The sequence below is a fragment of the Diachasma alloeum genome, unplaced genomic scaffold, assembly GCF_001412515.2.
Source record: "Diachasma alloeum isolate Michigan unplaced genomic scaffold, Dall2.0 Dall_scaffold_00396, whole genome shotgun sequence".
In the NCBI taxonomy this organism is placed as follows: Eukaryota; Metazoa; Arthropoda; class Insecta; order Hymenoptera; family Braconidae; genus Diachasma; species Diachasma alloeum.
The window spans coordinates 553,600-576,584 of NW_021680535.1; the positions used below are offsets into that span (position 1 = coordinate 553,600).

The 22,985-nt window shown below is 37.3% G+C and overlaps 1 protein-coding gene across 1 annotated transcript in view; it reads right to left on the reverse strand.

The window, feature by feature from the left end:
* Positions 1 to 22,985, reverse strand: part of LOC107041968 (sodium-dependent dopamine transporter) — a 47,647-nt gene that overhangs the window by 22,003 nt on the left and 2,659 nt on the right. The window contains exons 3-7 of the mRNA XM_015262808.1: positions 18,710 to 19,031; positions 9,672 to 9,810; positions 9,060 to 9,194; positions 4,893 to 4,996; positions 3,031 to 3,268 (exon numbers count right to left, since the gene is read on the reverse strand). Of these exons, the coding sequence (XP_015118294.1) occupies positions 3,031 to 3,268; positions 4,893 to 4,996; positions 9,060 to 9,194; positions 9,672 to 9,810; positions 18,710 to 19,031 (938 nt within the window). The remainder of the gene's footprint in view (positions 1 to 3,030; positions 3,269 to 4,892; positions 4,997 to 9,059; positions 9,195 to 9,671; positions 9,811 to 18,709; positions 19,032 to 22,985) is intronic.

The window sequence follows — 22,985 nt, forward strand, 5'->3', positions numbered from 1 at the left end:
AACTTAAAACGGAGCATTATTCGTCCGAGTATAATCGTACTCAATTGTTTGGAAGTGACCCTGAGAAGATGAGGATCGAAAAAAATGCAACGATAAATGACAAATCATTTTTCCCGCTCCTATGTTTTTTAGATCTACAGCGATAGTACAATCACACTGTTCAAGACTGATTGAACCCATGCGACAGCTCCAGAATAAATTCATCAAGGAGTTGAACCACCTGACCAGTATACATATACGAGATGACGTGAATCCCGAAAGGAATCATTCATTTAGAGTCATCACTTTTTCATTCCATTGATTCACGGTCACCAGGAGAAGAGGAAGCTCCAGCTGTATTATGCTAGTGATAATGACCATCTCGTGGCTGTTCCAGCGTAAAATGTGATTAGAAATCTCTTCCTCATCTCGAGGAAGCAAGGGTTCAGGAAGAAATACCAGAAATACCAGGATGAAAAACCATAAGTTCCAGGAATATATGAGGAAGATTTTTCAGGACGGTGAAACCGAGTGTGAAATAATACAGTGCAAGCAATGCAGTATGCACAGCGTAAAAATCATTTTCTGCCGAATTTGTTAGACTTTCAAAGATCGGTGGGTCTGGTGAAACATCTCCAAAAATTGTTTCGATCGATAGAAAATTAATTTTCTTCCGTGATCATCTCTCGTAATATTCCGGAATTCTCAATCGCTTCCATAGTTTTCGACCCCCAGCAGCCGATCCTGGCTTCGTCCAGTTCGAAATCATTCATGTGCATCTCATTTCACCCAGTTTGCTTTATTTCTTTCCAATACCTCTACGGTGAGAATATATGAACTTCAAGAAATATAAAATTTCAATTGATCTAGAAGCATATCCCTAGTATATTCCAATCCATGTCATTGAGGCACTCTTTCATTATTCTGAAAAACAATTTTTTTCTATAAAATAAGCGTCCATATCGGAATACAATCTATCTGATTTTAGGCATCGGATAAGCAACGGCACTTTCCCTCTTTGGGTTGATTGGCTAGTAATTTCCCTACTAATAAGATTCTGACACAAAGATTGAATTCATCATTCGATTCGACATCATCATTTCTATTCTGAAGGCATGTATTGGTGATTATAACTCGGAGGAATTCTTTGGTATTTTCAGTCACACAATTCTATTCTTTGGATTTAGATCTTTTCATAATTTTTATAATATGATAGAAAGTGATGGCTTTTGATTTTTTTATCATTGTAGATCTGTTGATAGTTTTTACATTTTTGAAAAGAAGGAAAGTCAGAGAAGAAAAAATACAGTGGAAAGAAACTTAGCAAATTCGTGGTCGGGAGTTTTTATAGATAAAATATCAACGGAATAGAAATATCGGTGGAATAAAAATAGCATATGTCACTTTTTTTAATACAATATTTTGACAAATATATCTATAACATTTACTTGAACTAGCTATCGATTTTCAGCGGAAACCAATCGAAGAAAAATGGCATCTTTCTCTTCAATAGTATTTCACTAGTCTCGATGGAATTACCTAAAGGGCATGATTAAATTTTTTGAAGCAGCATCAGATCAACTAACTAATTAAGAAATGATTAAAAATTGTGCTACGATCTTGTAGTTGATTGGTTTCGACAGAAAGGGTTTTAATGGAAAATATTACGAGATATTTTTCCTCAATGAGAGAATTTTCAACAGGAGAACATTGAGCATTTATTCTTAATCGCTGATACAAAGTAATTAAACTTGTAAACAATAGATCATTATAGTTGGTGGATCATTATCAGTTAAAAAAATGAACGGATGAATTTGGTGTTCGGCCACCTTTGACCACCACAGGATTCTACACATAAATTCATATGTTGAATTTTTCAAAAAGATGCATCCCTCCCGCTGGCTGCAGGTGAAATTTTTGATTATTTATAATTAATTGATTTTTACCACTAAAAAACTAAAAGTGGACTACCTTTGACCACCTTCGAACCACCAAGCAATTGCAATAATCCAAATTTACATTCCCCCCTACCCTCCGCTAGCTATAAGTAGCTCCTTTACTCGCGCTAAGAGAGAATCTCTAGCGCCCTGCCCACACACCAGTTAGACAGAGAAGTCCAAGCTATTCATGGGACTGCTTTCGTTGCCGCATATCACCGAACGCCTCACGGAACCGCTTAATGCGAGCGAGCCACACGATCGACTTTACTCGCACCGGGAGTGAATCTCACACGCTCCTCGTCCACGCTCGATAAAATATTTTTATATAATTTATTGAAACATGCTAGGCGATTTTTATTCACCCTAGAGGAAAGAGGGATAGTTACTTAAAGCAATCAAAATTTTCAGTCCAAAATCTCAAGTTTTGGACTATGTTCCCTATGCAGTAGAGTCACCCTAACTTCACCACCTCGGGGCTACAAATTCCACGAAATGAGCAGTTGCAGACATCCACACTCTATCGCTAGAGGGGCGTAGTCCAAGTAGAGTTAGAGTGAGAGGTAATGGGACATACGGAGCACGAAAAACGTGCGGGAGCAGAAACTGTTTACTCCGCATTCACTCAGCGCAGAGAAATACACACAGCACTCACATACGTTTGGGGTGCTCAGAGTGAGGGAACACTTGCTCCGCTGTCGCTGATCGCCGAGAAGTTGGAGGGGTAGAGAAGTTAGGGAGACTCTACTGTACCCTGAAAATTTTTGCAAGGGAACATCATATCGCGCGAGTGCTGACGGGTTAAGTGGACCAAACAGCATAGAATTCGCGGTTTCTTGATTTTAGGGACATAAATACACGAATGCGTACCTAGAGAGAAAAACAGAACATCAAGGCCCCCGTGTTTACCACGTTATTCACACGCGGCTGAAAATGTTCTGTTTTTCCTTGATCCACAATATATTATTCTATGCATATATAACCCAAAAAATGAAGACATTATCGATAATTTTGAAACCGAATGCGTGTAGAGGATTCAGTGGTTTCATCCATATACGAAAATAATTTGAGAAGCCGCAGAATAATTTTCAGAACTGATAAAGAAAATTATTACGGAGCTATCAAGACCCAAGGTCAGCAGCATCATGAAGAAGATCAGCGCCCAAAAAATGGATCCCGGCATCGTAGCGATTGCTGCCGGATAAACGATGAAAACAAGTCCTGGACCCTCGGTTGCAACTTCTTTGATTGGTCTACCACTTGCATGTGCCATGTACCCCAGTACCGAGAAGATGACGAATCCAGCGACGAAAGAAGTCGCACTGTTGATGACACTGGTTAACAGAGCATCTCTGAAAATCATTAATAGAAAAGAATTAATGCTCCCACTCTTGCTCATACGAATCTCATACGAAGAATTCCGAGGAAAATTCATGTGCTGAGCACTAGAAACGAGGCACAACTGACTCCGACCGGAGTTATTCTATGGGAGCAGCGGAAAATTCTGAATCCGCGTGAGCATTATTCAACCACCCCCATGAATTTTTAAAAGAAATCACCAGAAAAATTCTACGACGGCAGAGGATAAATTTTTCAGTAGCACATGACAATCTGTGGGTCCTTATATTTTTTCGTTGATTCTCAGGGAAATTGATGCTAGTGCTTGCATTGAATCTAAGAATAAGGGAGCTTAAATAGTATATTTCGCATCGAATGCCACTGGGGTACCAGACGCGAACGAAAGTTTTCCGTAGTGACTTCCACTTTTGCCAGTTCGGGAAAGGGTCAATACCAATCCCCGGAGTGGGAAAAGTGGAGGTCAGTACGGAAAAAATTTTATTATGCCAACACTGAATTTCTCCTGTGTTCTTCGTACATTAATGCCTCGGCCAGGATCGGAAGCCGTCGTACGAGCTCGTCGATATTCGGGCATTTTCGCGATTCGCACGCACGTACATTTTTTACGTTCCTCACGATTTTGCGCAACGTTTATACGTATATCAAAGCTACAGGGAGTATTCATCCCATCCATGAGAATTATTGTGATAAGTTGTATAAAAGAGATAGCACCATAAAAAGTTCTAGAAATTTCTGGAGATTTCCCGAATTTTTTGGGATTTCTAGAAACTTCTCAATAATTTTCCGCACTTTCTATAGAATTATGAGAACTTCCTCCCCCGCATCCGTGGCACCAAATAATTAGAGAACAAATTTTTTTTTATTAGAAAAAATTACGTTATTGTAAAGTTTCCTGTGGGCTAATTTTCAAATCTCTTCTCTTTTTAGGAATTTATTCAAATTTATAAATTAATTCAAAATTTCGATAGCAGAACTTTTTCCATTAATGTAGTAAATTTTCATTTTACGCGATCGTTTGCATGATTTCCGAAACTATGTGCCTCGATTGTAGGATAACACCAAAATTTTTCTCAGACTTTCACTACAAAAATTCTAATATTTTTCTCTCCGCGTACTCTGGCAAAGTTAGAATCACTTTCTCTTTAAATTATGTCCTAGATAAAAAAAATATTTTCTGTACTATTCCTCACGATCCCTCGTCTGGAAATTGGTATTGCATGCTTTCCAAACTCGCCAACCTGAAAATCACAACAAAAAAATCTTGTCCCGGACATTTGCGATAACATAGTTTTTACTCGTGTGACTCGCCTTCGGCTCGAATGCCAACTCCACACGAATAGAAAACCCCATCGCGACAACCCGGAAAAATACTATCTCCGGAATGCTTTCTAGCAGTGAAGTTTGCATATACTCCTATATTACCTTTTCTAAACACACTCACAGTCCGTGAAAAATTTACGACATCATTGTATCGACTTTAAGGCACTCGTCAGGTTTTCATCAGTTCAAAAAATTGAATACAATGAATATTATAATAAATCATAAATTATAATAAATAATTACCAATAAATACGTAGATACATTGTGTTGTTATTACATTATTATGATTCTGCTTACTTGTAAACATTATTGTGGTACTCATTGTAACTGGCATAGGCCAACAGCACTCCGAATCCAGGACCCAAGGAAAAAAATACTTGCGTTGCAGCGTCGACCCACACCTGGTGAAATAAATGACAAGAAACGAAAAAGTTAAGTTTCTAATCTATGGTCAGTTCATGAATGCGAATCACGTAGGGGCTCAGGGAGCGAGCGACTCCAAGCACTCAATATAATGCTCGTTAGAGCTTAACACAGATTTTCCATTTACGAGAGTTATTTTCCCGCAATTTTTCTTCCTACGGATTCTACTTACCCCTTCGTGAATTGCAATACCGCGCACTATTTCATTTAAGACAGAACAATGGTTTTTATCACTTCAACATCAGTGAGGGATTTACACAAAGTATTGAAATGCCGCAGGTAATTACTTCTATATTCTTTCTGACTGCGAGTAAAATGATTGCGAGTATAAATGTTGGCAATATATTTTTTCAATGCGGGAACGAAATGGAACACTATAATTTTACCGAAGGATTTCAAATTTTTCATGACTTAAAAATGATGGAAAATTTTGCACTAACATGTTCCCTTAGTTACACTGAAATAGTATATTTTAGGCTGGATATAAAGAAAATATCCTTTGGCCAACAAAAGAAAAAAATTACGTTGGCCAAGTATATTTACTAACTACAAGAAAGTTTACTCACGTCTTACGCAAATATTTATATACATTTACTTGTGGCAAGTAAATATACTTGGCAACAGCAATTTTTGTTCTCAGTAAAGGCACATAGGGGAGAGCGATACCACAAACTCCCCTGTGAAGATTGAGGCTCATTCTCATGACTAGAAGGGAGTTTTTAAAAATAACGTATTCTGATTGTCCCAATCAACGACCATGATTCTGAAAATTTTTTCAATCAGCAAAATTTTTGCAATCTAGATAATTTGTGGATGTCCGCATGAAAACAGACCATTATTGAATTGTTTTTTTCATCTTCTCCATCTCGCCTTATTTCGTAAATTATCCAATCTCCTCTTCAAAATTACTTGAATTATTATAATCCTTTAAGGTTTTGTGGTAGCCAATCAAAGAGAAGATTGTGATCAGAATAGACTTGATCCTAGAAATCTGTTTTTCCCTGAGTGTATTTACATGACGTGACGTGAGCAATACTTTTGAGAATGGCGTTGTTGGGACTAGCGATTGAAATATATATTTTCGCCGCACTATGCGTAAAATGAAATTTTATGGTCACTTCGTGTCCCTCGACACAACAGTGTAAAGAAAAATTTGCTTCGTGAATCAACCGAAAAAATTCTTTTGAGTAGTGATTGCAGTCCAATTCGCGGCTTCGCCTCGACCTTCACACTCGTCAAAAATTAGTACATTTCGTCATTAGGCCGAAAGAGTATATTTTGTCATTCTGGCCGTAAGGCAGCGATTTACGGACGCGTAGCCACAGCCTACGGTCGTTATGACAAAATCGTATATTTCGATCCGAGTGAGACAAAATTTTTACAAGTGTGAAGTTGGCGGCCCGAGGCTTCGCCGAGCTGAAAATTCCCGTCTCACATGTATCGACCAATATTTTTTGACAGTCATGTTACGTTCAGCGAGTGGCCGAACTGTGCCTTTTTCATTTAGCAGTAAGCGAAAAGACTTTTCGTTTACGAGTGAACGAAAAGGCATTTTTCGGCGCGAAAAACGTAGGAGGTGAACGTAGCAGGAGGGGCAAAATGGTATACAATCGACAACAAAAGTTCTGTCCTACTAACCTTAACTGAGTGGGGGCTCATGGCCAATGAGGGATACGGGATACTCTTAACTGGCCAATCACATGCCATACTCAGTTCAGGCTAGTAGGACAGAATTTATGTTGACAATTGTATTTCGATATGAGTGAGACGGAATTTTCACGAGTGTGAAGTTGGCGGCCCGAGACGAAGCCAAGGGCTGCCAATCAGACGAGCTGAAAATTCCCGTCTCACATATGTCGTATTTTTTTACAGTGATGTTACATTCAACGAGTGGTCGAACTGGGCATTATTCGTTTACAAGCAGGGTTGGGCGTTCCAAGCAGTTCTAGGGTTTTTTACATTGTACGTAAAATACTCGTATTATACGTCGAAAATGTATAAAATGGAATATACAGTTTTTGATTTATTAGAGATTCTGAAATGAGATAAAATGTATTAAACTGTATTTTATGTATTTGAATGACTGCATGACCCAGAGTATTTGATGACGATCGAATCTCCAGGAGTAAAAGGGCTAAGTACAAGAGTTAAGTTTAAAAGCCAACCAGAAAGACCAAGTTGGTCACAAGAATCAAATGAGTCATCGGGGTCAAAAGATTAGAAGAGACAAAGGAGTCACAAGCGGATGGTCAAATTTCACGAGAGTCGAACCTTTTATACATTTAACAAATTGATGCAAAATACACGGTATAATACGTGTAAAATACTCAGTATTTTACGTAAAGTATTTTACTTGCCCAACCCTGTATTACAAGTAAACCAAAAGGCACTGTTCGGCACGAGGTGAACGTAGCAGCGGTGTCAATGAATATTATTCGATATGGCCTAAAAAAATTTTCTAGCTGATATGATTGCAGTCTTCGGCTTCGGCTGCAACCTCATATTCGCCAGAAAAGTTTTTTTTAGGCATTATGTCGAAATACACTATTTCTAATCTGGCTGCAACCGAAGAGGGAAAGGAAAATCGCAGGGAGTCCCAGACAAGAATCCAAGAACTCGTAGGTAAAGTGTCGTAGCTGAACCGTCAGTGTCGTAGCAATTACGAATTGAAAGGAAATCCTGTTACTGGAGACCCTCCCCGTTTCCAGATTACGGGTTATATGCAGTAGTACAATATAATTGAAATGAAAATACAATATAGATTGAAATCTTTCGCAACTTCAGTTGTTGAACGATTCAAAGGATGAACCGTGGAAAGTGATAGTGATCAACGACAAGTTAGTAGGGATGGGGAATGTCCGTCATTTTTCCTTTTGGACAGGTTAGACGTAAATGACCGGTTCCTGACAGTTTTCTGACTCTGACCTAATTTTGTATGCAAAATGACCGTCATTGTTCAGCTGCGTCACACACGAGCCAAAATAACCAAAAATCTTCTATACAGTTGCAAATTGACGATCATTTTTATTTCGGTCATTTTTTAACTTACTGAGTCGGACTCAGTAGTAGTTTTTCCGTACTGCTCTTCACTTTTCCTCGTCCAGGGATTGGTATTAGCCCTTTCCCAAACTCGTAAAAGTGTAAATCACTACAAGAAAAATGTCGTTCACGACTAGTGCCATGGGGTTTTTTTACTCGCGTGGTTGGCCAGTCCTTGCTTGCGGCTCGGACGCTAACCCCACGCGAAGCAAAAAACTCCATGGCACTCGTCCTGAAATATACTATTTCTAGTGGAGTAGGCAGAACGATAGGCGGAAAAAATAGACCACGAAAAAATAGCCCACACACCCAAAACGTGTTAAAACTTACCCACTCTAAAAATGTTCCTTGGTCTATTTTTTATTCATTCCCTTGGTCTATTTTTTCCATGGTCTTTTTTTCCCGGGATTCCAGTACCAGTTTAAGGGCGCCACCGTTCCCCCTTGCAGTGAAAATTGACCCTACTCTGGTCACCAAACGCGACCCTGCAACTCTGGTCACCTCCGCGGGGATTCACCGCCGTGTTATTTAGGCTTTAGGGTTGCTGAATTCGCTCTTCACTGCCCGGACGCGTTTAGCGAGTTTCCGGCAACGTCGCACAACGGACAATTTCATTTAACATGGGAAAAAAAATCATCTGTTCGAAAAAATTTATTTTCTTTAGAAATTTCGGGCAATATTTTGTTCTAAAAACTACGATAATTCTTTAGACACATCAATTGACAAAATTCAATTTTTTGAATTTTTTTGGTTAGCCAGTCAATTGTAATTAAAGGATAACGACGGGGGCGGGGTTTTCCTCATATGGTTACCAATCTAGGGTTAATCTATTGTTTTAGAAGACCTGCTGCGCCGACACTGACATTGCGATTCCCACTATAGTGTGTGGGCTACGACTCGCCAAGCGGCTACAGAGAGGGGGGGGGGCGTCTAGTCCTCTCAGAGGAAATACGTACATAAAATTTTGATACTTTAAATTTGATAAACTTGCGGTTTATTTACCTCTGCTTTACTAATTGCTGAGAAATTGGGGCTGAGGTAGTACTTTATCCCTTCGGCACTCCCTGGGAGGGTAATACCACGGATTAGGAGGATGATTAACACTGCGTAGGGAAATAGCGCTGTGAACCAAACAACCTGAAAAGAAAAATTTTTTGCTTTTGCTTGCAATTTTTCTGTCACGAAAACATCATTAATGGGACGTATTGATGAAGAATCTTTTAAATTCTTCATATTGTTGGTTCAATACTGTTCTATTTTTATTGAATTTTCTCATTTCTTGTTCAATTTTCACATTATTCACTCATCATAATTTGATCCCTTGTTACCATACTGAGGACAACAACTTTCCAATGTGAACAACAGAGCGTCGAGAAATTATTAATTGTCTCCAATCATGTGGGAGTAACTGAAGGTGCGGAGGAGTTTATCCAACTTGTACAATATGTTGTTTGCATAAACCAATATTGTAAATGATTGTATTGTTGTTCGAAAGATGATTCGTATTTTCCAGTATTGTCATGTCCTTTGTAGGATAAAATGTTCAGAAAAATTTTCGATTTTTTTGGCATCCATTGATCAATCAGAAAATATATATATTGGAATTTATATTACCTTTCCAGATGTTGAAATTCCTTTCCAAAGTGAAAAATAGCAGATTAGATAAACAATTAATAGACACAGGGCAATATCCCACTTGACAATCCCAAGGTCATGCAATCCTGCACTTTCGTGAAGCTCCAAAATTGCCCGGCTAAATATAAAAACAAACATAAAGAATTAAGGCATGATTTACATTATTGAGAGTGTTATATTGCAATTATATATGGGCCATTCCACCAAATCTCACAGGCGAAGAAATTTTCCAAGTTTTTGCTGTTCTGTGCATTATTCTTGTACAGAAAATGATATTTCTCGATCCAGCATGACAATTTGAATTTGTTTATCACTTTTTTTTTCAAATCGGTTCATTTCTTCGGAAAATTTGTAATCAAAATTGTATTACCGAATTTACTAATGGATCATTCAGCCACATTTAATTTTTCTCTAAACACTGATAGAATGATTCATTTATTCCAAACGAGATTCGTTAACTATTAACGAATGGAAGAGTTGAATATGACCAAATATTTGTTAATAGTTAACAAATGGTTCACTTGAAAGGTGAAAGGCGATTCACACAAGGCTCTTCAAATATGCATTTGGTTACTGTTAACGAATGAACATTTGGTGAGGCCGAATAGACCGTAGTCTCCAACTAAATCCATTCGTTAACAATAACTAATCCTTTGTATCAGTGAGGCTTCTCCTGAATTCTCTATAATTGTAGGAAATTTGGATCATTGTTGTCAGGTAGACTCAAAAGTTATGACCGAAATTTGAATAATTTCGGGTGCTTCATTTTTGAGATATGCATCGATAACTGAAAAATTCAATTTTTCAATTTTCACCGATGAATATCTCGGAATTGAAGAGGTCCAAGTCCTTGAAATTTTGATCATGGTTTTTTAATGAACTCAACAACAGATGATTCAACACAAGTATAGAGAATGAAGGAGTAAACGTTTAAACAGAGTATTTTTTTTATTCATATTTCTTTCCTACTACCATTACGGTTTTATAGGCTCCCCATTCGTTTGCCTTGCCTCTCCCACTTCTCTCTTCTGATTTTTTTATCTGCGTTACCATGGGCTTACTCTTAACTGTACCCCATTCGGGCTAGGGCTGCACGGGAAACCATGGAAAACCCCAGGCGTACAGCCAGCCGATTGTGTAGAGCCCTAATGTATCCTTCTGTCACACTGACTAGAGGGGCACATTAGACCACTACACCATGCCTAACTTCTGAAATTTTTGGGCGAGGATGTTCCTAAGCGGTCACCCATCCAGGTTCTAACCGCGCTAAACGCAGCTGCACTCGGATGTCCGCTGGAGCAACACCTAACTCACCCAACCATTACCCGAGTCGAAAAATTGGTCGTTCCGAATCTTCCCTGTATCTTCCAAGGCGACGATTTCTTTTGTGTTCGGATTTTTGTTCCCGTTTTTCAGCAACGACTTTAGTCTTCCATGTCTTCACCACTTTTTGGGAACAACAGAAATCTTCCATGTATAGTTGGGTATTGTTCGACCCCGCCTTGCCACGGAAGACAGGACGACAAAGCGAATATTTGCAACGACTAACCAATCGGAACGACAAGAGTCGTCGAGTTTAGGGTCTATCAAGCAGGTAAAAAGATCGGGGATTAATAAAATCATAAAATTTTTATGACTGAACTGAAAATATTCACATGAAGACTGGTATCGTTGTGTTATCGTCAAAGTATTCGGAAGTTTTGAGACTTAGAAAAATTTTCGTGTCAAGGGAACTTAGAAAAATTTCTTCACATAATTGAACTTAGAAAAATTTGACTTTTTAGTGGAACTTAGAGACGTTTCTTACGAGCGAAATTCGCCCAAATATATTCAAAGGATCGTATATTGAAAAATAAGATTTTAATTACATAATTATAGATTAAAATTCGGTTAAAATTTCATTTCTTTTGCATGTCTATGGTCGAATGATTTTCATTTCATTTTTCTTTCATCAATTGATGCATCGGATTGTTACAAATAGAATAACTAGAAAATATTTAATTCGCCTCGAAACATAGAATGATATTCCTGATGTAGGATATACGAACAATTTCAAGTGGACTGAATAAAAAATTGATTGGTTTTATTGCTTTCAAGCCATACCGGCCTGACTCGGACGGACAGGGGACATCGTGTTCGGCACATAAAAAAATGGTACTTGGAGACATAGCGGTACCTCATTGTTTTTGGGGAATTCCCCTTTTTTATTGAAAAGGGATGGTAAAATAAGGGGTGGAGGGAACCGCTTTGGTACATTTCTTTTGCAACTAAATATACTTTTCGACCTAGAATATAGCAAGGAAGGGATATTTTCCAGTTCAGTTTGTCGATGACCGTTGGAAGACACGTATCATTTCTCTTCATTTTTAATTATTTTTCAAAGTTTTCCTGAGTGTTGTATGCAATGTTTGCAATTGTTTTTTGAAAACATAAAGAAAGTGATGTGGTACCATTATCTACAGGAAAGATTGCCGTGAGAATGCCGATACGAAATCGAAAATCTACAGCGTCAAATTTCTCAAAAGGAGGTAAGTGTGAATATTAATTGATTTTTCAATACGCGTTTCCATCTATAAAAATACTACGGTTAAATGACTCGATTAAATTATAAAATTAAGGGGAGACCACTATGAGTTTTAAAAGTCGCGGACTATTGGAATGAGATTTCTTATACATTGAAGATCCATTATATATGTCTAAAAACGAATACTTAGTGCAGGAAATTAATTGTTTATTGTTCGTTTGTCTCGCAGACGCTTAAAATGTTAAAAATAGTCCAGGGCCTCCGATTTTTGAGATATAGAGATTTTATTTTTCAAAGTTTACCAAAAATGTGTGCAAATAACAATCACGAGTTATTTTTATGCAATTCGACTCCTACACAGCTAATTTTGTTTTCTTCAACATAAAAATTTGCGCCATTCACGAAAAAATAAGCAGAAAAATTATCCTTAAAATATTTTAAATATACTCTCGATTCTTTCAGAAACATTTTCCGGGCCATTTTACATGGATGGTACCATTTTTTATTAAAAAAAAAACGAAATTATCTAGGTAGGAGTCGAATTAAAAAAAACTAACTGGTAATTGTTATTGCACACATTTTTTTCAAACATTTTGAAAACAAAACCTCTATAGCTCAAAAATTGGAGGCCCCGGCCTATTTTTAATCACTCAATCATCTGCGACTTTTAAAACTCATAGTAGTCTCCCTTTAATTGATAATTCAACGTCTTTTCTCGAAGAATTTTGAAAGAAAAAAGTGAATCATTTTTTTTCAGAATTATGTGAAAAATTACAAAAAAGTGGGGTGTTTCGACCAGTGCTAATTTAATCGCCTCCGAAGATGAAGCACAGACTCCAGAAGTTCTACTGGCGTATCAAAAAGTACGGGTGATCAATACGGGAATAAAAAGGAATACTTTTAGAGTCAGATCATCAAATAGATTCCGAGATAATGAGAATTCAATCACTTTTTCCGCAGAATTCAAATCCAAAACACTTTGAATCGAATGGGGAAAGCGTCGTTGGTGCCCTCCAACGCCCGGATACCACGGAAGCTTCAACAAATTTTGTCAATATGTGCAGTCGCGGACTTAAGTTCGTGAACGCCTGCACTTGCATCCAATGTGTTTTGTTCATGAACTTTAGTACCCGACTGTATATGATAGTTCTATGCAACTTCAATGAGTGAAATGATTTCTCAAACATATATAATATAGTTATAATATAATTAAATATATATAATATAATTAAATGTTAAAATGTATAATCGTTTTTTGCAACATCGATAAATCTATAGTTTTGTAGTTCCAAAATAAATCGAATATTTTTAATTTGTTTCAATGTTTTATAAAAACAAAAAATGGTACAACCCCTCCCTTCCTCTCCCCCCTGCGCACCGCGCCGGAACCTACGGTACCTAGCCATAAAATTTAGACAAGGACAGACATACTGAACGATACCCCAAAAATGAAGACTAGAGCGACCAAAGGAAGATTGGTGTCGCTCCAACCGTCATAAATGGGAACGATTCTTGTCTTCCTCAAATCTTCCTTGGTCTTCATGAGTCCTATAACTACAACTATCGGAGCGATATTTGAACGACTCTTGTCGTCCTCATTTTTAGGGTCATCGAGGATGAGACGACTATAGTCTTCCCTGTGTCTTCCTATGTCGTTAAGGATTTATTGAAAAATCGGAGCGACTTGGAAGACACGAGGAAGATTCGGAACGATCAATTTTTCGATTCGGGTACGGTCGGCTCTTTAAACAGAATATTTTTAACATTTTATGCTCAACGCTTCTCAACGTTGTCACTATCATAAATTAACATTGAAATCATGAAAAATGATTCTTCGAATTATTATTAAAATCAGGGCCTATGGCTGAATCGTATGTACCGTCAGTGAGCTGGTTATGGAACCGGTATCAGTTATGGAATCAGCGTTACATTTAGCCGAAAATCCATGTGACATTATATATTCACTACGATAAACAAAGTTGAATGGAAACTATGGACTGTATACTTTCTCTGGAACCAATACGGTTCCATAACTGGGCTCTGTTTCTTAAAGGGTAATGTTAACGCTTGCATGTGTTGAATTTTAGAGTCGTCCTCGTGTGTATAGTTATTCATTTTCGGAAACCAAAAAATTTCAATCATTCCATTACTATATTGCGCAGTGCCTGAAGTTTTCTGGTTTTCAAAAATTAACAACTATACACACGAGGACGACTCTAAAATTCAACACATGCAAGGGATACCGTTGCCGCTTAAGGGTTCCGTGGCTGGGTTACTGACAGCAAGCAGTAGGATTTTTCTCCTCAAAATTTAAGCCAATAGAAGTGCACTATTCGACGTCCCGTGGTACAACCTACATGGTTTTCAACTGATAATTTTCTGATAATTTCATCTGGTAATTGCTATAAAAAACAAAAGATCATTCAAGCGAGTGAATCCCTTATCGAAACAGAAAGATCGATTTTGTCTCATGGTGCAATTCGCTTGGTCGAAATTTCGATGAAAAAGTTCTGTCCCCAAATGCCACTTGACCTTCTAAATTAATCGGGTATTACATATGTCAATTTTGCAATAGGACTTTCATCACAAATTGTTTGATTTTAGTTTTTAATATTAAATTTTCCAAAAAAAGATAGTGACAGCAGAAATAGGCAGTAATATTAGATTTCGACAATATTAAAAAGGATTTATCTCCTTATATTGTTCAAAGTTTAACTATATTTCACAAATTTAAGATTACTAAAAATAATCAGTAGTAATACCACGAGACCTCTAAAATTATCGGATATTTCCCGATTGTTTTATTGCGTAGCAACGAGAGGGAGAAGTTTTGCAGATTAAAATCGACAATTTAACCAGATTGAACGGATTTTTGTGCAAAATTTATCCCGATCGTTGATACGCAGGAAAACATCAGGGAAATGTTCGATTAATTTTGGAGGTCGAGTGGTATTCGACGGATTATTTTTGGTAATCGGATCCTTTCCAAACCGACTCATTTTGACTTTCTTCATGACTTTCTTTCACTCCACAGGATAATATTTGACAGTTATTTGGTTAGAGAAACAATTGCAGAGCTAAAGGGAAATTATCAAAAGCTAGGGGGAAATAACCGCTGTAATTTTAATTGGGAAGTACTTCATATTATTGAATACTGAACTCTGATTGGCCCAGGGCAGGCCAGATCCGATTACCAAAAATAATCCGAGAAATACCCCTCGAGCGTCAAAATTGATCGGGTATTTCCCTCAAGCTTCCCTACAAACAAGCGATCGTACCAAGTTTTGCAGAAAAATGTTTTCCAGCACCCGATGCATTATCGGAAGGTCCCGGGTTCAAACCCGGACCCGGTCTGGACTATCCATTTTTTTCAGTAAAAATTTTCTGGTTATTCATATTGAGAATAACCCGGTTCCCCTGCTACCTCATCCAAATCCCACCCAATCATTTCTGATGACTCAGAGTACAGTCACAAAGATGTGGAACGCTATATAAATTCCCTTCTTTAATCATGAAAAAAAAGTTCTCGCGTAAGCGCTCGGGATTTTTTAACCTCCAAAACTTGACACCCTCATTTGTTTGCAACGAAACTATTGGGAAATACCCGATAATTTTGAAGCTCTTGGGGCATTACGACTGAAAATTTTAAGGCCGGATTCGTGTAGAATATAGGATATTATGTCTAATATATGTGGACGAGATATTCACATATATGGGCCCACTTTGTCGATTATGGTTACCGAAATATTCACGTTTTCGTTTCTGCAACTCCCATTTTAGGTGTTTCGTTTTTATTTCTCCGGGGGAACAGACGGAAAGAGAGTATCATTGTTCTTGCGCCTTGATTCAATCCCTGAACGGCGTGTATTAGAACATTTATGACATATTATTCTTTTTTATTTGACTGACTGATTTTTTCCCCATCATTTGCGAATGTCAAATTATTGTTTTCATCATGTTGTGACGAAAAATGAACTTTTCGGCACGCTCCGCGTGCCTAAAAGTCCAATTTCCGCCACATTGTGATGAAACATATTGTTCGTAACTCGTGAAAAAATGTTTTTTGCACTCGTTACGAAATATACTATATCGAATGTTTCACGGATCATTCCTATGGGTATTTTGAGTCGGTAAACCTGCGGAGTATTTTCTCTCTCTCATTGTCAGTTCTATGGTCTAACCTATTACCTCCCCCATGATGTTATTCTAGTGATTATATTGGCATTCGAATTGCACGGTGAAGGCGTGATTGCCACACGTAAGCCTCAATGGAGGGAATTTGCTCCGAAACTCATAATTTCCGGTAGCATTTTTTGTAATACCTGCCTCGAAAGTTTACTTTTCGAAACCGCTTAGTGTGTGTAAAGCGGTTGTTTTAAGCACAATGTGCGTAGAGTTCAGAGAACGTGCGTAAAGTGATCTCTCATGCGTAAAGCTTCGCTTCCGAACAGTGAACTCGGCAGGTATTACAAAAAATAGGATGTGTTACGCGTGCGTACGAAAAAGTGGTTCGTTATGCACTTGGAACACAATATGGGGTATTCCATGTGAACTCACCCAGGTTAAAACCCTCACCATCGCCAATCATATTGCCGATTTTTCCTGTGGTTGTATATGGAAAAATATGACTTTTCAAATTTTGTCAGATTTTTGAGGCATCCTGTGGGCAGCCATGTTTTTTTGCAAGTTTTATCTTTAAATGCCTGTAACTTCCGTAAAAATCAACCGATTTGAGTTTTTTTTTACAAAATGTGGGTCTTCGACTACACTTTCCATATAAAAATATGCCAATTTTTTTCAATTCGTTCTTCCATCGATTTCCTCAGAAAAACCTCAAAAAACTTCAAAAAATGAGTCGTTTTTAAAGTTGGACCCTTTTTATATTTTTCAAAAAATTTCAGTGAATATATTGGACTAAAATAAAATTTTTCACCAAAAGCCAAAGCCTAAAGGAAAGGGGTCTATTAGAACACACCACTCGGAAAGATTTATTGTTAACGAATTTTCAAAAAATCATCAAATTGTTCCTGATTCGAATATAATGCAGTGATTTTTCAGGCAGTCAATTCAAATAATTCTTCTGCGTTCAAATGCGAAAAGAATTTTGAAATTTTTGAAATTTCTCATCCCGGATTCATATATTCAAATTGGAAATGACGGCCATGAAATGGGAAACCCACTTTGGCGTTTGGTGAAAAATTTTGTTTTGGTTCAATATATTCACTGAAATTTTTTGAAAAATATGAAAAGGGTCCAACTTTAAAAACGTCTCGTTTTTTGAAGTTTTTTGAGGTTTTTCTGAGGAAATCGATGGAAGAACGAATTGAAAAAAATTAGCATATTTTTATATGGAAAGTGTGTTCGAAGACGCACATTTTGTAAAAAAAAATCAAATCGGTAGATTTTTACGGAAGTTGCAGGCATTTTAAGATAAAACTTGCAAAAAAACATAGCTGTCCACAGGATGCCTTAAAAAACCTGAAAAAATTTGACAAGTCAGATTTTTCCATATACAACCACAGGAAAAATCGGCAATATGATTGGCCATGGTGAGGGTTTTGACCTGGGTGAGTTCACATGGAATACCCCATATACTATTTTCGAATAACTTTCTTACGAAATGTAGAACAATTCCTGAACCTAGGCGTACTTTCAAGAAAGGTTTGATTTATCTGTCATGAGTTTCTTTTCAATGGTTAAATTTTTTTTGGGAGTTATTAGAAAAGTTCCCTGATTGAGAGTGAAGTAATCTCGGTTTTATAGCTGGAGGGTTTACTAAAATATTCAAAAAATTTTTTTAACGCCGAGATCTAGAAAACGAACGAAAAAATTCAATGATGCAGCATACTCACATATTTCTCCCATGATTTTCATTATTTTTACTTGTTACACGAAACACCTTAACCCTCGATCCCTCGCGCGAGGCCAATAGCTTTCATCCGTCGCGCGGTTAGCGCAGCGCCACTGCGTTAAATCGAGCGCACTGTTGCCACGTTGATACTTACTGCTATACGCGTATTTTAAGTGTGGTAGTGAATGTAGCAACACTGTCGCTCGAGCGGTCGACAGGGACTCACTCGGACCGGCCGGCGCGGCGCCACTTTATTGTCCGATCGACGTTTCTTTTTTTTAGCTCAATAAATTTCCCGAGAAAAAAACGGACAATGCCAACGCTTACTAAAAGGATTGAACTAGGAACTCTGATTTTTTCTGAATGTTTAAGCGTCGAGAAACCCGCTAAAATATAAAAAAAAGAGCGGCGCCGCGCTCATTGAGCGAGTGATCGAGGGTTAAACTAAGTTTATAATAATTTCTTCGATTTTCTCTAGACACGTCATTTTTCACGAGATTGAGCTTATGTTGCGCTTAAATTGTGCAGAATGTTATCAAAATTATCGGAGTATTCATAACTGTATATCGACAAAGTGAGCCTTTTTCATGCGGACGTCCACATATATTTATAATGAATTTTGTTTTTCTAATGTGTACGAACTTGAAATACTCTTGTGCGGCACTAGTATATCTTGTCCTGTTATCTCCCTCTCCATCTTCTCCAGTATTGCTTAGAATAGGGGCGAGCGTCTCGTAATTCGTGAAATTGTCATCAGGATTCATACTGAGATAAGGTATAAAACTTCGTCGTGTCACGTTCACATCGAACTCTCGGCAGAGTGGCGTGTTCCAAGTATTCCCACATGTCGTCCATGGAAGCATGCTGGTAAATGATGCGAAGAAATAGCGAAGAGCCCATGCGATTATCACGTTGTAATAAAAATCAACGTAGAAGGCGATTAAAACTACCGCATAACCAATTCCTTGAACAAACCCAACATTTCATTCAACAATTAATGAAAATAATATGATAGAATTCTTCCTACACTGACTTTGCGAGAAAAAAAGCATGTTCTTGAACATTTTTTTAAACAAGATCTATGCGCGCGCTGATCTATTCATTTGTTGAAATGAAGAAATGGAATTCATTAAATTTCATTTTCTCATGAATACTTTATAAATATTGATAATGAATCAAAGAGAATTCGACTAATGATTGAAGTGAATAGCGAAGTAGAGTAAAAGAATCTATAAAGAATTTTTCATTTTCAATTAATTATCTTCAATTTTTTAAAATAATCGGTCTCCATAAAAGGACAGAATTTATTGATTTTACCGATGATATATATACATGTATATATGACGTGAAAGAAATTTACCACTGAAGAAGTTGAAATTATGTCACTGAAGAATTTGAAAATGCCGCGTGTTTTTTTTGTGAATAACTTCGTGTCACATATTGACTAATTAGAATTAAGGATTAGCGTCAACAGAGGATTAGCGTCGGTCAGGTAGTTTCGAGATATTTCGATATAAACCAACTTCACGTTTCTTTCATCTTTAGTAAGTAGCACCAAAAGAATCGCAAGGGAATGAACAAGACATGAATTGTTTCATTTGAACATGGAAAAGTTTCAAATATGAATAATCCTTCTTCTTTCAACAACGCAATATTTGGCTTGGAAAGAGCATCATTCACGTGAGATAAGACCTTTTTAGGGTAAAAATATCTCATTAGGTGAAGTTCACCCAGAAATATTGTGTTCGTAAGTTACAAAATTATCATAATATCAGCATTATTATTCTATTTGCGATGCAATTTCTTATTTTTGAATATTAAAAGCTGAAACGACAAACTACTCTTTCTTGTTTCGAATAAAACGAATATTTTTCAGGAGTCAAAATTGCACACACAGAGAAAAAAATGTAAATTCAAAATTTTCCTTCTAGATTCTAGAATCTGCAGTTTAGAATTTGCAGTTTGTCTAAAATTTAGAAAAAAATTAATTTTAGAAAATAAATAAATAAAATTAATCAACCAAAAAATGATGGTTTTAAGGCAAAAATATTCTGGAATCTATCGAATTAGGGGATTAAGTTCCCCTCATTAGCACGTTTTCAAAATGAAAGGCATTTTGGAAATTTTGAATTGAACCTTTGAAAAAATGGAAAAAATTGTCCTAAATGGTTGGGCTCAGATAATTCAGCATAATCTGAAACGTGCAGATTCACTATCCCCTAAAGTGGACAATTCCCGAGTCGAATATCTGGACCTTATTCCCCCCTATTACCTCCTTGAGATATTTTTTCCTCCTTTCTTCATCCTATACATCCTGAATAACTCCTTATATGATCCTGCCTCATCCTAAAGGCTTAAAAACCCTTCTCAACTGATACTTTTTTCCCCCTTCTCCTCCTGTCGAATGAAAAGGAATCATAAGTCCCCTGAATTAACCCTGATAGCCAGGATGATTGAGTAGCTCACTATTTTGTTCATTTCTGTTTGCGGTGAAAATTACCGAAATTCCCATCCTTATTTTTGACTGTCGTTTCTGACCGTTATTTTTTACCCTTATATATGACCCTTGAGTATGACCTTAATTTTCACCTGTATTAAATATATAAAAAAAATACCTCGAAAGGGTTTGTAGGTTCTTTCCAGGAGGGATGGAGTGGAAAACATTTTAGGGGGTGCAGGCGATAAGTAGGTTTAACACACCTCCTGTTTTCCTCCTGAACCCTCGGAATTTGGAAATAACTTGCACGTTCAGGCGGAAACCAGGGGGTCTTTCTGAATGTAAATACACCCTAACTTCATCCTGGTCCTCCTACTCATGATAGGTGTTCAAGGGGGAATTCAGGTCCTAATATTCGACTCGGGTTCTTCTTAGAAAGAAAAATATTTTAAAAAATGCAAGTTTAGAATCGAAGTTTCTAGAATCTAGTAAAAAGAGACATGGAATTTATCGGAAGAATTTCAGATTCAAGAAGAAAATGGATGAAAATAAAAATAATACGGATCATTTCTAGAATTTTTTCTATAAAAATAATTCGATATGATGGTTGAGTTTATCATTCTTCGAAGGATAAATTCAACCATGATGATCAATTTCATGATTTTTTTTCTCTGTGCAGAACATGAAAAATTTTTGGTATAATTAACTCTTTTCGGACAAGAATTTTTCATCCTAGGATTCTTTTCCAATATTCAGCAATGCTAAATCTCTTGTCTTTTTTGGTTTAAACAAGACTTGTTTGGGGCCATTCACGTATTATGTCACACTTTTTTTTTAATTTTTAGACTCCCTCAGTCACAAACCGCCATAAACATGGACCCCCCCTTGCATATTATGTTTCCTCTGTTATGGCGATTTTTTTAGTTTCTTCATAAAATTGAATTTGAAGAATATGAACGAGAAAGAACAAAGGATTAAGTGAACAATCAAATCTTTAAGGTGATGCTCTTTGAACATTTCGTAATTAACATTGTTGTATACTGGTCAGTAGCTTCTTATTATTAACGTTATCAAACAGTATATTGTGTTACTAGTGCGTAAAGTTCCACTTTTTCACACGCACGTGTAACACATCCTTTTTTTTGTGGTACCTGCCGAGTTCACTGTTCGGAACGGTAGTGGGAGTAATGTGGTTGTTTTTGTGCATGAGTGCGTAAAGTTCAAGAGCGAACTTTACGCACGCCGTGCGGAAAACAACCGCTTTACGCACACTAAACCGGTTCGAAAAGTGCACTTTTGAGGCAAGTATTACAAAAAAATTATAACATTCATCATATTTTCAGTCAAGAATCGCAATGATTATTTTATTAAATAGTCACTCTGATGGTGGCCACAGGAGACTCCCGTTATAGTTGCACACCTTGAAAATAGTAGATTTCATCATTCGGTCCATAAAGTATTTTCTGACGAATGTGGGTTTACAATCACGTCCGACAGGAAATACTTTGGGAACCGTATGATGTAATAGTGCATTTCGACATAAAGCGTAAAAAAAATTTCTGGTGAATGTGAGGTTGCAGCCCGAGCCCAAGACGGGTCTCAAAAAAGAAATTATAAAAAATTATTGATTACGTATATTCGAATTTAATCGATGGGCCTTTTGTGTTGAGGTACCATTGACCACCAAACAATTTGCAATCATCCTCTGAAAAAAAAAGTATATTAACTTTAAAAAATAGTTTCTACATTGTAGAAACTCCTGTTGTTAAGCTTTATTGTTGGTGGGACCATAAAAACTAACGAATTTGGGGATGGTTTTTAAAAACAAATATTTTCTAAAACCAATGCTGAATTTTTTTCAATTAAAAAAAAAACATTTCGATTGAACTAAAAAATTTCGGCCGAGGTATTTAAAGGGCGTAAGTGCCGCATGCAGGGAGGAGTGGTCAAATATCGGGAGCTTCAGATGTCAGGAGGGGAGTCTTATATATGGAGATTTTTTCAGGGGGTCAAAAATTGGTGGAGGGGGGGGTCAATTTTTTGGTTGTGAATTTTCAATGTACAAGCCCCCCCTCTCCCCAATTTTACCGTAAAAATTGGGAGGTTCTCAATTTTTGGGTTGTGAATTCTCGATGCACAACCTCCTCACCCTCCAATTTTTTCAGTAAAAATTCGCTATCTCCCTTAGTTTTGGAGATATCCTTGAAAAACTCGCCAACGAACTAAATCGTCTAAGGGAGGAGGGGGGGGGGGATTCTGAATTCTCGGTATACAAAACCCTCTTTCACCAAATACTTCTCTTTACAGAACCCTTCTCTTTACAATACCTCCCTCTTTGCAAAACCCCCTCTTTCCAACCCTCCCCTCCCATAAATATGACTCCCCATATGAATCCACCCTTTTACATCCTACCCCACACCTAGACCCCCTTGATCAACCACCATTCAATAAAATCTGCCCGTATATGAGACCCCCCCCCCC